Source organism: Paroedura picta, chromosome 8, assembly GCF_049243985.1.
Source record: "Paroedura picta isolate Pp20150507F chromosome 8, Ppicta_v3.0, whole genome shotgun sequence".
NCBI lineage: Eukaryota > Metazoa > Chordata > Lepidosauria > Squamata > Gekkonidae > Paroedura > Paroedura picta.
In genome coordinates, this window is record NC_135376.1 from 18,956,249 (window position 1) to 18,970,566 (window position 14,318).

At 39.0% G+C, this 14,318-nt stretch overlaps 1 protein-coding gene across 5 annotated transcripts in view; it reads left to right on the top strand.

The window, feature by feature from the left end:
• Positions 1-14,318, top strand: part of IFT80 (intraflagellar transport 80) — a 75,686-nt gene that overhangs the window by 47,126 nt on the left and 14,242 nt on the right. For all 5 annotated transcript variants that reach the window (XM_077348564.1, XM_077348562.1, XM_077348563.1 and 2 more), the window contains 5 exons: positions 520-594; positions 1,324-1,487; positions 7,252-7,316; positions 11,400-11,535; positions 13,768-13,915. In XM_077348564.1, coding sequence (XP_077204679.1) covers positions 520-594; positions 1,324-1,487; positions 7,252-7,316; positions 11,400-11,535; positions 13,768-13,915 — 588 coding nt within the window. The remainder of the gene's footprint in view (positions 1-519; positions 595-1,323; positions 1,488-7,251; positions 7,317-11,399; positions 11,536-13,767; positions 13,916-14,318) is intronic.

The window sequence follows — 14,318 nt, forward strand, 5'->3', positions numbered from 1 at the left end:
CCAAATTAACAGTGCAATCCTAGACAGAGTTACTCACTTCAGTTGACCTAGAGGTAACTACTTAAGATTATACTGAAGATTCAGAGTACCTTTATTGGCATAAAATTGCAAAGTATAAAACGAAAATTTCAAACAGTTTCAGATGTAAAAAATATTGTAAAAGATTTTCATTTAAAATTGCCAGTAAAAACTTTGCTACTTTTATAATAGTTGCTGAGTCCCTCACATTTAGTATCATTTAATCCAGTGTTTCTCATTAACACAGCTGAATTTCAATTTCTTCAGATAATTAGCTAACGGGCGACGAAATACTTCAAACTTAGGACACACCAGAAGTATATGGTACAACGTGTCAGGGACACTACATCCATGTAAACAGTATCTCTCCTTAGAAGGGATCTTCAAAAATCTACCTCGGGTGACATTTGAGGGAAAGATGTTAAAGCGAGGTGTAAATTATGTATCTGAACCACTTCTTGTATTAATGGTATTTAATGGGTTTTGCCTCTGTTGTTTTAGAACTAAGAACTGGAATACACCATTAATCTTTGACCTCAAAGAAGGAACAGTGAGTTTGATTTTGCAAGCAGAAAGGTAACATGCTTATTACATTACTTGATACAAATAGTTTTTAGAAGAAGGGGATGACAGAGAATGAGGTGGCTGGATGGAGGCACTGAAGCAGTCGGTGCAAGCTTAAATGGACTCTGGGGAATGGTAGAGGACAGGAAGGCCTGGAGGATCATTGTCCATGGGGTCGCGATGGGTTGGACATGACTTCGCAACAAAGGGCTATAGGATCATATCTTAGACAAATATGTATATATCAATACTTAGAGGGTAGCAATTTCTAAACTGGGTCACAGTTTGTCTACAGATGGCTGTCTACAGGTTACCTGATCATTCCATCTGTAGCTGCTTTAGACAGTTCTCCATGAACAATCTGTGTGAGATATGGGCCACAGTACAGTTTCATTCAAGTCAACTTCACAGTGCATTAAATAGAGCTAAAAGTTCTAAATCATTTGAATAAATGAAATTTTGTCTAATCAGTAGCCATTAAAGGCCCTCTGCAGAGAAGGGTTTTGTCAGATATTAAAAATATAATGGTAACATTTTGAGTTTACAAATGCTAGTGTTTTCACAATGCAAGTTTTTATATTTTTCTAAACAGTTCAATAAATTTTTCTAAACAGTGCAATGTAAAACTTGAAGATATCATGTTTTATATAAAATAATAGCTAATAGATTTAATTTCAACAATTATGTTAATAGCATTCTCTGTAAATCGTTAATCAGTTGTTTTTGTTTGCTTGTTCATAGGCATTTTCTTCTTGTAGATGGTGGAGGAATCTATCTATATTCCTATGAAGGACGCTTAATTTCCTCTCCAAAGTTTGTAGGAATGAGAACAGATATATTAAATGCCCAAACTGTATCATTGAGCAATGATACCTTAGCAGTAAGAGATAAATCTGACGAAAAAGGTATGTTTGTAATTACTGAGAATTAACATTTTAAATAAATTCATTTTTTTCTAAATAAACACTTGTTGAAAATAATACAGAGCAAGTAATTTTCCATATAAAACTAGACTAAAGCCAAATTGTAATTAGTGCCATTGTGCAATAGTGGCTGTGCACCTTTTCCATTACATAAGCTTAAGGATGATTACAACAATTGAGAATACAGAAAACAGTAAAAATATTCCTGTGAAACATTTTAAAAATAAATAAAACCACAGTAGGAAATTAAATAAAACAGACCCTCCTGAACTGCAATTAGTGTCAAAAGGCTTGCAACAAGGGAAAGGGGAAAGAAAATCACAGGGATCAAAGACCAAGAATGCCTTTACATGGGTTCCTGCTAGATCAACTTCAGATATTGTGGGTTCCTGCAACAAAATGGAAGCCAGTTCAGTTCACACAGCACAGGTAGAACAAGCTGGCTCTGATCAGCATTGAATCATAGAATCATGGAAGGCGCCATGCAGGCCATTTAGTCCAACCCGCTGCTCAACGCAGGATCAGCCCAGAGCATCCTAAAGCATCCAAGAAAAGTGTGTATCCAACCTTTGCTTGAAGACTGCCAGTGAGGGGGAGCTCACCACCTCCTTTGGATGTTGATTATTATCCTAGCCATTGCATGCTGAACCAGCTGAAGTTGCAGAACTATCTGCAAAGACAACCTCAAGGAGCCTGGACAGTAGTCAAATCTGGATGCTACCAAGCTGTGTGCGATTGTGGTTGGTTCTGGCTTTTTCCCAGAAGCAGTTGTATTTAGCAATCCAGCCAAAGGTGAAAAAAATGACCACCTAGCCATTTGTATTACCTGGATAATCCCAGGTGGTATGTTTGGTCAGATCAGGTTCTGCTAAGGACCAGTACATTTGATGATCTCATACATATGGGACGGTTGTATCCACCACTTATAATTAGCTTTCAAGCAGAATTCAGGGTGCTGGTCTTGACCTTCAAATCCCTATATGATTGGGACCAACATACTTGAAGGACCATTTACTCCCTTATGAACTTTCCAAACCGATGTAGTCGTCTTCAGAGGCCCTCCTTCATGTGCCCCTGCCTTCTGAGATTAGGTGCATGGCAAAAGGTCTATATTGGCAAATTAGAATAATTCATTCTTATAATTTATTATATATGAGGACTGGAGAAGCATAATTTGAGGAACTAGTGCTTAGCATTCTTTCTCTTGAAAATATTTTAACAAGAAAACTTTTTTTACTTTTATGTGTACAGCAACAGTTGTTCAATTTCCGTTCTTGTCAACATGAAAGAAGTAAAAGCCTGTTTATGTTAATGCCCCCCGGTTTTGGAAACCTGTGCTGTAGAGTGTGTGAACCAGTTTTGTTTTTATATTTGTTGTTAGCTTGTATCTAGTATGTATCTAGATAAATCTCCAACAGGGACAGCTGACTCCACAGAGGAACCATGCAGTAGCCACTTAAGTGATCAGTGAAAAAAAAAAAAGAGCAACTTCTGGTGGGAAGTAATCTTGCTGCTTCTGGCACAGAAATGCATTTAATCCAAGGCCCAGTAGATATGACTTATCTCTGTGCAGTCTGTTTTTTCTCTTAAGATCTGTTCTGGAGAGGATTTCTTTTGCTTCTGCAAAGTACATAATAGTCCATGCAAAAATTTACATTGTTTTCAGGGACCTTTAAATACATCTCCACACCAGGGGCTGCAGTGTGGCACTAATAGGCACTGTGATACTCACAGACACTTTTCCTGGTGCACAGTAACTGTTTTTAGTAAGTAGATAGGGCCAGCTGGATTTTTGTCCTCCGGGGCTTCTGTTGGCCATGGGAAATTTGATTGGCTTTGCAGATTTTAAAAAATTGCTTCAGTAGCTACTGCCACCCACAGGACAATCATCTTCACTGTGTGACAGGAAGTAAGCTGTACACAAGAAAATATTTAAAATATATATGTTCACTTTAAAAGGCAGCCTGTTAAACAGCTTCTGTCTAAAATATTGAAGCATTACTATTAGAGTTATGCAAACCTCACTTCTTGATGTTTTGTGGTTGGCTCCTCTTCCTGTGGCAGACGTTTTGTAATTGACTCTGCCTTGTATGGCAGCCATTTTGTGGTTGTACCCACTACCCTGGGTTAAAATTCCAAAGTTTTCAGCAGGCTCACAAAGGTTGGGGACCACTTCTCTAATCAGTGCCTACATGATTGATTGGTAAGCCCTTCTTTCAAGCCCAGTTCCTCTATAAATGTTGAATGAAGAAATTTATCCTAGACTCTGAGACATTCTCTTCTGCCACAAAACATATGTGTCCAGGAAAATCGAATATCTTAGGACTCACTTTTATTTACCGTATTTGCCGGCGTATAAGACGACTGGGCGTATAAAACGACCCCCCCAACATTTCCGTTCAAAATAGAGTTTGTTACATTACAGTACTATGGGCCACTATGGGCAGCTATGTCTATCCCAGCTGAAGTGTACCTGGTGTATAGGATGACCCCACCACTTGGAGGCATGTTTTTAGGGGGGGGGAAGTAGTCTTATATGCCAGCAAATACTGTATATTTATTTATTATAAAATTTATATCCTGCCCTTCCCAACAAAGCTGGCTCAGGGCGGATTAGAGAATAGAAGGGCGAATAGTCTTATAACCATAAAACTAGCCCCTGGCAGCACATTAATGTATGCAGTGCCTGTATCAATTTCTGGCTATGAAAAAAAAATCTAGCCTGGACTGAAGAGACAATCAATTTAGTAGGCTAAATAGTTTATTAAATATTTGCATCAAATGGGATTTTTTTGTGAGTATTGTATGGAGATTAAAAGGTAAGAAAAAACACGTTTTTCTTCTTTAAGCTTTCCATTTGCTGCCTTTCTCCATTTTTGGTAGTTACTTGAATGCACAGGATGGCAAGACAAGGCTCCTTTTTAACCACTGTCATATTTCTTCCACCTTGTTGTGGAGTTTTATATACATTCCTGTTCTTTTGCTTAAAAACCAAAAACAAATTGTGATAATAAATTTTTGGTTTTAGTAAAAACATAAGCGACAACAATGACGAGGAAAACCTTACATCAAAAAGAGAGAGAGCACAACACTATCTCAAGTCGCAAGTTATTTTCCTGTGTTTACACAGCTGGTTCAAACTAGCACTGGACGTAACCCTTCTTTTTCCTTTTCATATGCAACCAACAACATCAGAACAGCACCTGTTCTCATAACATCGTTTTTCCTGCCAATATAACCAGTGACCACAAACCAATATCCTGTATCCTTCTGAAAGAAGCTCATGACATTATACTGAAATGCAAGTGGAAGAGTTTTAAATGTAAACGTGTATGCCACATGGAAGATAAATGATTTATAAGCTGGATTTTGCATGTCGTGTCAAATGTGTTTGGAATTGTTATTTCACAATTGTATATATGCTTGCTGAACTTATATAACATTTATTAGTTTCCATGTTGTTAATACTATTTCCTTCTACGCATACATTTGTCCAATGGTTAAACTTCAGTATTAATCACAGATGCTGCCGAAGTTCACATTTCTTTGACCGAGAAATTAAACTTCAACAGTTTACAATGTTCACCATCAGTATGAGGCAACCATTACAATGCCACAAATTCTTTTGTGGGTGGGGTGCCAGAAACAACTTCTCTTTCTACTCCTTTCTTCTCTTCCCCCTTACTCTCCTCAGTTTACCTGCCACTGCATAGACAGGATTTGGCAGGTGACTGTTCAGCTGGTTGTCCCTAAAGAAGAAAGAGTCCTTGAATTGTCAGCAGTGGTGTCATTTCCAGGCATGTGGTGACCAGACTGTGGTGTATAGAGAGAAGGCTTATGTGTCCTACCCCATTTTTTCCTGACCTGAAATAATAATAATAATAATAATAATAATAATAATAATAATAATAATAATAATAATAATAATAATAAAAAGTCATGAACATACTTCAGAAATATAAATTTAGTTTTAAAGAATGCTTTAAAAGCCATTTCAATTAAAATAGTTTGTGGAGGGTACTGGGCAGTATTCAGTGATTTTTCCTTGGGTAAATGGATTTTTGAATAGGGAGACCAGCATCTAATTAATCTTATTCCTTGCCCTCAACCATAAGCCTGGCAGAACAGCTCTGTCTTACAGGCCCTTGGGATGGTTTAACATCCTGGAGAGCCCTGATTCCACCAGAAAGTCCTGGCCTTGGTTGAGACCTACCTGAGTAGGTTTTGATTTTTTGATCTTAAGACTATTCGCGGGACATATTGGAAGAGTCAGATCCAAAACATTTATTTCTTTATTTAATTGATTTTTATAGCACTCTCCCAGAAAGCCAGCTCAGGGTTTTGAAAGTAAAAGTCATAACCTTGAATCTGATAAGTCTTCAATCTGGAACCAGTACAGTTGGGAGAGCACAAGTATAATATGTGTTCTCCATTGGGTCCTCGTAAGGACCCAAGCTGCAACATTCTGGACCAGTTCGAGTTTCTGGAGCAGCTTCAAGGGCAGCCCTGCATAGAACAAGTTACAAATGTTTTGACTGGAGGTGACCATTGCATGGATCACAGTGGCTAGATTGGTCATCAACAGGTCAGGTGCAAACTGTCGCACCTGCAGCCATTTCAAGGCTGTGTCTTGAATCTGTGTGTCAGCTAAGTGTTGGGCCAAGAGCTCAAGGTTGAGAGCGCTGACCACTGATGTCAGGTCTAGCAAAAACAGCAGCACCAACCCACCTAGATCCAGCTGTCTGAAGATTGTCAGGGCAACCAGAGCCATCTCCATCCCATGGCCAGGTCAGAAACTGGACTGGAACAGCTCAAGGGTCAATGTTTCATCCAGGAAAGTCTGAAGCTGTTCTATGTCTGCCCAGGGTAAGTTGGACGGCTGTCCACATCAGTCAAGGAGAGCAGACTGAAGTGGTCCAAAGTAGGAACTTGAGACAACCAAAGAGCTTCCAGATAGGTCGTGGTGGAGTGACAAGATTTTCTCTGCAAAAAAAAGGTTGAAAAAGCCTTGCAATTAATCTCCAATTAATTTTGGATGATCCTTTAGTCAAGGACATCAGTGAATTAGTCATTTTAAATAACTGAGCCAGGTGTGAGTTAGTGGAGACAGCAGAGGCTGCAAAATATTCTTGTTTGTGTGTGTGGCCTTTAATGCTATCTTTTAAGCATTCAAAAATATCTTATAAGACGTTCCTGATGCCTTGTCACAAGTTTTTCACCAAACTTGCTCTAGCCATCTAAACTCCCGTTTCTGCTCGCGTAACTCCAATGTATACCATGGGGCTGGCTTGGTAGTAAAGAGGGTGTCAGGGTGCAATCTCAGTGGCCTCTGAGAGATGGCAGTGCCAGTCTTCTACCAGCACATCAGCTGAGTTGCTGTGGGACACTGGATCCAGCAAAGCAGTTTGATCCAAATGACTCAGAATTGCTGTTTGTTCCCTTGGTACATGAATGTTTCTTCAGTGTTGTACATAACAGTTCCCAAAGGCTATTTCAGACTAGGTGTGTGTGAGGGGCAGGGATTATCTCCATTCACTGCGGTCCTGATCCAAATCAAGATCCCCGAGCCTGGGAATTGAGTTCTCAACACAGAACTCCAGGTGCACATCTAATCCAAACACTTCATAGTGGCCATGGGTTTGCCACATAGACTTTGTTATGTATGAATGTGGTGCACAGTGCCCAATCTAGGGAATAAAGTTTCCATTCACACACTTATTTCTGATCCATTGTCTTTTTCATCTAGTGATTTACCTGTTTGAAGCCTTGTCAGGCAAGCCATTAGGAGATGGAAAGCCCCTTAGCCATAAGGTAATGTACACAATGTAATTACATCATTCTGTAATTATGTTGGAAGACTTATTAATTTATATTAGTGTAAAGCTTGTTGAGTACACCTATGAGATGTTACACATGAGTTCAATAATGTTCTAGGCTGAGAATGTGTTCCCTAATCTCTAGACACTAGCATATTATCCATCAGAAATCAGGCCAACCAATAAAGCTAATTTTGGATTTAATAATTTTATTAATATTTAGGCATCAATAATATGAACAAAACATAGGAAAATCTCTTTTTACAGATGAAATGAACAAGAGAGTAATGTAAAAAGGAAATAATTTTGCATCAAATTATGATGAAGAAATTATAGTGACTAAAACTGAAAACAGTTATTATTTGATAACCATTGTAATCTCTATAGCTTTTGCAGAAGTTAGCACATAGAAGTTTCAATTTTATTTATTTATTCAGTCGCTGCTTTTTTAGTCAACATTTCTTTCAAAGCAGGGGACGAATATTCTCCCCTCCTCCATTTTATCCTCACAACCCTGTGAGATGAGGTAGATGGAGAGAGAGTGACTGGCCCTAAATTACTCAGTCACCTTTATAGTGCAGTGGGGATTTGAACCTGAGAGTCCCAGATAATGTTCATACAGAATTTTAAAAATCATTATCATGCAGAGATCTGCAAAAATTATAGAAAAGAAAAAAAAATCTGTTGATAGAAATAGAAGTAACTAACTGAAAGCATACAAAATGAGACTGATATTAATATAAAATAGATTTTTAAAATAACATAAAGATAAGGCTGAGCAAATAAGAATTTGGAAGTGATATTGAATGGCTAATGCAAATAACTTTTGTAGACACGAGGAGGTGGAAGTGGTTAAACTGGCACTGAATTTGTGAAGTGCTAATTTTTAGGGAGGTGTGGCTGGAAATGTATATTGAAATAGAACATGGGAACACACCAGGGATTAATGTGTGGCTTGTATAATCTGCACCTGTGAGTTATGGTAAAAAGAACTCCTTGCAGGCAACTTGCCAGCTGCTCCTTTGCAGAATGAGGGAGGAGGACTGCCTGCCGTCCCAGGCTTTCCAGAGCAACCTGGCGTTGGGGAATCTTGTATACTTAATCCCCCTTTTCCCCCACAGGGATCCTAAGTGTTACTTCTAGCCACACTAGCTAAAAGCAGCCAGTGCAGGTGTATTAGCTAAGTGGGGTGACATTGCATTTCCCTCTTGAATAGGAATAGTGTTCCTAATAAAGAAGATGAATTACAGCATTTCTGAGTAAGAATCCTCTTATCTCTGATCTCGATCTTACTTTTTTTGAGCAGAGCTAATCATAGGTGTTCTAATGACTAATGCAATGTCATCCAGAGGCAAAGTGTACTGACATCTCTTTGATGCTCCTTGCTGTTTAGTGCCTCTATTTATTCCATCAATCAAAAGCACTACAAACTCATTAGGGACAGCTAAACTGCTGGAGGGGTTTGGTTTGAAATGCATTGGTCCTTTGCAACAGCTATCTGATTTTGAACATTTTATATGTTTTTATTTGCTGCTATCATGACAACATAATTTCAACAGTAGACTCTTACCTGAAGCTCTGGCCATCAGTCTAAATTATTATTGTTTTCAGTCTAAATTTGTACTGTTAATTTAGGGGGCAGCTGTACATTGCAAAGTGAGTACAGAGTTCTTAACCCTGTATTTGTTTCATAATGCTAATATAGAAAAGCAGTGTTTAAACCTTCCCCACCTTGCTGGTTTAACCCAGGATTTCTCCCAACACCTACTAGTGCAAATTTGCACTAGGGGTATACATTCAGATCTATCTGAGCCAAAAATAACTTATTTGTGTTTTATGGGTATATTTTTGCTTCCTGAATGTATCCAGGTTTTGTTGGGACACCCCCCCCCCAAGAAACTCCCAAATATATTTGGGAATCATTGGTAGAGCCGAAAACAGATCGCTCCCGCCTCTCAGCTGTTTGTTGAGCTTCTACTGCAATTCCTTTACAGTTCGAGGGGACTGCAGTAAACCCAAGGATCATCTGTGCTGAGGGGAGCAGACCATTCCTGCCAACTGGGCTTGGGATTGGCTTCTCATACAGCCCAGTTTAAATTGTGCTGCAGAAGCCAGCTCTAGAAGCTGCTGCGTGCTGCAGGGAACAATCAGCAGATCCTGGGGTCAGTTTCTCCTGCAGCACGGTTTAAACTGTGGTACAAGAGAAGCCATCCCAGGCAGGATCTGAATGCCTCAGAGAGACTTCCCTGCATTGCACGAGAAGCCATCCCAGCCAGGGTTTGTGTGCAGTGGGAAGTTACCTCTCCATGGCACGTAAATCCTGGGAACAGCTTCTCCTGCAGCCATGTCAGCTAGGATCTGAGTGTGGTGGGGGAGGCCTCCTCACAGCACACAGATTCCAAGGCCAGCTTTTCCTGCAGTGTGGTTAAACTGCACAGCAGAAGTCAGACCAGCCCCAGGATCAGGCTGGCACTTTTTAAAAACCATTATTCTTCTTTCCAGGTTGATTGGACCTGAAAAAAAATGGGAATAAAAAAACATCTTGGATCCAAATACCATACCCATATTGGGATCCTGGATTTTTTTTGGGAAATACCAATTTTTAAAAAATACCACTTTAAAAATTGCACACCCCTAATCTGTCCTCAGTGGGAGAATTCGTATAATGGAACCAGATATGGGAAGACGTAAAACTCGAGTCCACATACCAGTAGGATTCCACTCCTACCTTTGCATTAAGCACAGAACATGGCTGCTGAGGTAGCAGGTAGTTTCAGTTCAAAAAACAAAACCAGAAAGAAAGGGAACCTGATTCCAGAACAAAGTCAAAGAAAGAAAGAGGTACCCACTCAAAGAAATTAATGTCTCAACCATTGTTTTGGAATTATATTATAGATGAAAAAATTATATTATAAATGACCTGAACCAGTATAAAGAAACCATAGAAAGGTCTTAAACAAACTGTTAAAAGTGAAAAATTGAGCCTTTACATAAACAACTAACATCAAAGAACTTCCTTATAGAAGAAAGGTGTGGCAACCCAGATTACATAGAAGCTGTAAATCAGGGGTAGTCAAACTGCGGCCCTCCAGATGTCCATGAACTACAATTCCCAGAAGCCCCTGCCAGCATTCGCTGGCAGGGGCTTCTGGGAATTGTAGTCCATGGACATCTGGAGGGCCGCAGTTTGACTACCCCTGCTGTAAATGAACACTAAATAGACAATTAACAATTAAATAACTAATAACAAAGAATTTTCTTGCAGTAAAAAGATGTGGCAATCATGGCAGCCCACTGGCAGTTGGTTCATCATTCACCAGTTTCGCTGAGTGCTTCCTCAAGGTGTCAGAAACATCAAACTTAATCTGGAGTTATAGTAAATAGCCAATACCTCTAAAAAGTCCAAAAGCTAGGAGTGTTTTTTGACTGGAGGTTTTTCTTGATTGAATTTCTAAGGCATGGATGGATAAATATTGAAGGCTTTATGACTGTATACATTGAGTCTTTTAGACTATTTACTATTACTCCAGATTAAGTTACAGCTTTCTAAGTACAGTGCACTCAGTAAGTTTAGGAGGGCACTGCAATTTTCCAACTCACCCTTCAGTTTTAGAATCTTTCTCGCAATAAAAAACTATGGATTTCCCCCCTAGATTTTACATATCCAACCACAATGAAAAGATAACCCAAGTTGGAACCAAAATAATAAAGTCATGAGGTTATACAAAAACAGTGAGAGAACAGGCAAAAAGCAAAATGTACTTTCATGCTTAAAAAATATTCTGATTAAAATATACAGTTCTGCAGATTGATAATGATAGTGCTGGGTAAAAACCTGGTTAAGATTATTTTTTAAAAATTGTACGCACTATGCAAACTATTTCACAGGATATAGTGGATAAAGTGATTCAGCTCCCTGCTGTTGGGCCAAGTCAGTCACTGTCGCCTATCTAAGGTTATATTATAAATGTTTCCTGATTCAACAAGAGAAAAAAATAATAAAACACTTATGTCATAGAGCATTGTGTTTTTATAAAATATTTCAGTTCTGATGCAAAAGTTGTGATTTGTATTATAGACAGAAATCCTGGAAATTGCCTTAGACCAGAAGGGGCATACAAATGAAAGAAAAATTGCTTTTGTTGACAAGAACAGAGACCTTTATATTACTTCAGTTAAGAGGTTTGGGAAAGAACAAAAAGTAATTAAAATAGGTAAGAATTTCTTAAGCAACAGCAATCAGCTTCCTGCAAGAAATGATTTTTACTGATAAACGTAAAATAATTGTTTATTCCAATTTTTAAAATGGTGTTAAAATTTTTAATTTATTTAAAGTTGTGTTGAAATGGTGAGTCATGCAGCACACGACCCTACAGTCTGCTTCCTTTTTTGTTAGGGTTAACTCTTTCATTAGCTGTTATATATCATAGCATTTTTACTTGCTGCGACCAAATTCACATGGGATGAAGAAAAAACATAGCTCCTTTCCACTTTAGTCTTACTCAGGTGTTATGTAGGAAGATCAAAGTGTCAGGGTCAGATTAAAGAGCCATGTAGTACACCATAGTATTCAGGGTTGCCAGGCCCGCCATCAGTGCGAGTCCAGTGGGATGGTACATGGGATGGAAGGCTGTCAGCATTCCCTGGAAGTGATGTGAGTCCTTCCCAGGAATGACTGAAAACTGTGGTTTTAGTATAGTTTCAGTAATTCCTGCACACTTCAGGGGCTCTCTTGAAATTGACATTGCAAAGTTGTTGCCAGTTATTTAAAAAAGATTTGAAATAAATATATATGTCTTTTCTAGTAGCTATTAATTGACCTTTGCTCTGAAAATTTATCCAATCCCCCCTTTAAAATTGTCACCATCTTCTGATTTGCAAATCACCTTGTGATTTGCAGAACCTTCTGCAAGTGGCCATGTGATGTCCTCTCCCACATGATCTGAGTTCTGCATTAGTAAAATGGGAAAAGCTATACTAAAGATACTCCTTCGCACAGAAGTAACACAGAAAACATCCCTTGGTGAATGGTATATGCAGGTTAGCATCATGCAAAGATAATATTCCAGTAGTTTGCTTGGCAAACATTTTTTGGAAGCACAGATGTAAGGAGTTTGTCTGCAGTACAGCTAATGGCAGATGTAATTTCTAACATCTGTGAATCACTTCATAGTTGATAAATGAACAAGCTTACTGCCTTTTATAAAGCAATCAGCAATAAAATAGTGTTGACATTTAAACTGATGTCACTGTATTTTACAGAGAACAGCCCTAAAACCTAAATGTAGTAATGTCATAACTCTTTGTATTTCAGGCTGTTGCTTTGTATGTTTGAGAGTACTTTGTTAGGACAGCAATAACATACAAAGGTTTCATTTTCAGAGTGCAAAGAGTTTTCACAAATGGTGTAACATTGCTTTCTAGTTTAAACTACACAGGTAAAGAGCAGATACTCAGAAGTTGTGTATACTTATAATGAGAACTGGCAGATTTAAACAGTAGACAAACTATTTAACACCATAGCTATGTGTACATTGGACACATTTATTGGTTTCAGAGCAAAGAGTTTATGTAAGGCTTATCTGGATAATAATACAGAGTTTCTCCCGATGAACATATGCAGTATTAGGATACTCAGTAGAGTTGCTGAGTTATATTTTACTCCTGTTTTTAAAATATAGACTCTGAATATTTTCCCAGATATTTCAATGTGTTGTAGCTAAAATTTGCACAGCATTGTCAAAAAGTAAATTTCAGTGAAGTCAATGAAACTATGGTCTGAGTACTGTTCATAGCAAAAGAAAGAGTGATGAATTTATTTATTAGATGACTTATCCTAAAGCCCGTTGCACCCAGGGATGCAACAGGCACTAGTGGGGGGAGGCCACGAAGTTCACGCCATCGGCCTACCTGTCCAGGGCGTTGGCTGTGTGGGCGACGTTTGCAGGAGGCATCCGGGACGCCGCGTCAAGCTGTGCAGGGCAGTGTGATCCGCTTTCCTTTGCAGCTAGGGAGCATCTGGCCGTGAGGTTGCAAGCGTGCCTCACGGCCGGTTCCTGGGGGCAGGTGCTCCACGGACCAGCCCAATCCGGGGGCTGCCAGATTGGCCAATGCTGTCGGAAGTGGTGTCTGGACACCGCTCCGCCCTTAGTGGCTCTACCAAAATACTGGAGCAACCGGCCATTTCGGGCGCCGAAGCACCCAACCCTACCTGGTTTCCTTTTGCCACTCTTCATTGATATGGCCAAAATAAGTGAACCAGGGTTTCATGATTTTGCCTTCCAGTGCTATATCAGGCCTTGTGCACTGTAGTATTTCCTTGTTTGTGACTTTTGCTGTCCGTGGAATCCACAGAAGCTTTTTCCAGTACCAAAGTTCAAGCAAATCAACTCTCCTGTTGTATCGCAGTGCGCTAAAGTAAAATATTCTGCTTACTTTCTGTTAAGGAACAATGGTACATACTTTGGCATGGAACGACACATGCAACATACTTTGTGGACTTCAAGATACACGGTTTACAGTCTGGTATTATCCCAATGTTGTGTATGTGGACAAAGATCTTTTGCTAAAAACAATCTATGAAAAAGATGCAAGGTATTATTTATTTTCCTATATAGTGCTTATTAATTAATATCCTCCGCTATCAGAGTGTTCTCCAGTGCAGTGATTGGGATTTCACAGCATAAAAGAAATAAATGCAATTACAGGAGAGTATAATGGAGAGTAGTCTTGCTTTAATTTGAAGCAGGGGCTTAGTTTGGATTACATGGAGCACACGTTTCACTTCTCAGCTGTTACGATCAAGGTATCAACAACCAGCTTTCCCCTCACTAGCTGCAGATGACTGTTCAAATAATGTGTGTTTTTTAAAATGGTTATTTAATGTTATGTTAGGTTGCAGTCCTAAAAACACTTTCTTGGGCGTAAACCGTATGGAATAAATTCAGGCTTCTGAGCAGACCTATTTAGGCTTGTTCTTTTATGTTGGCTGCCTATA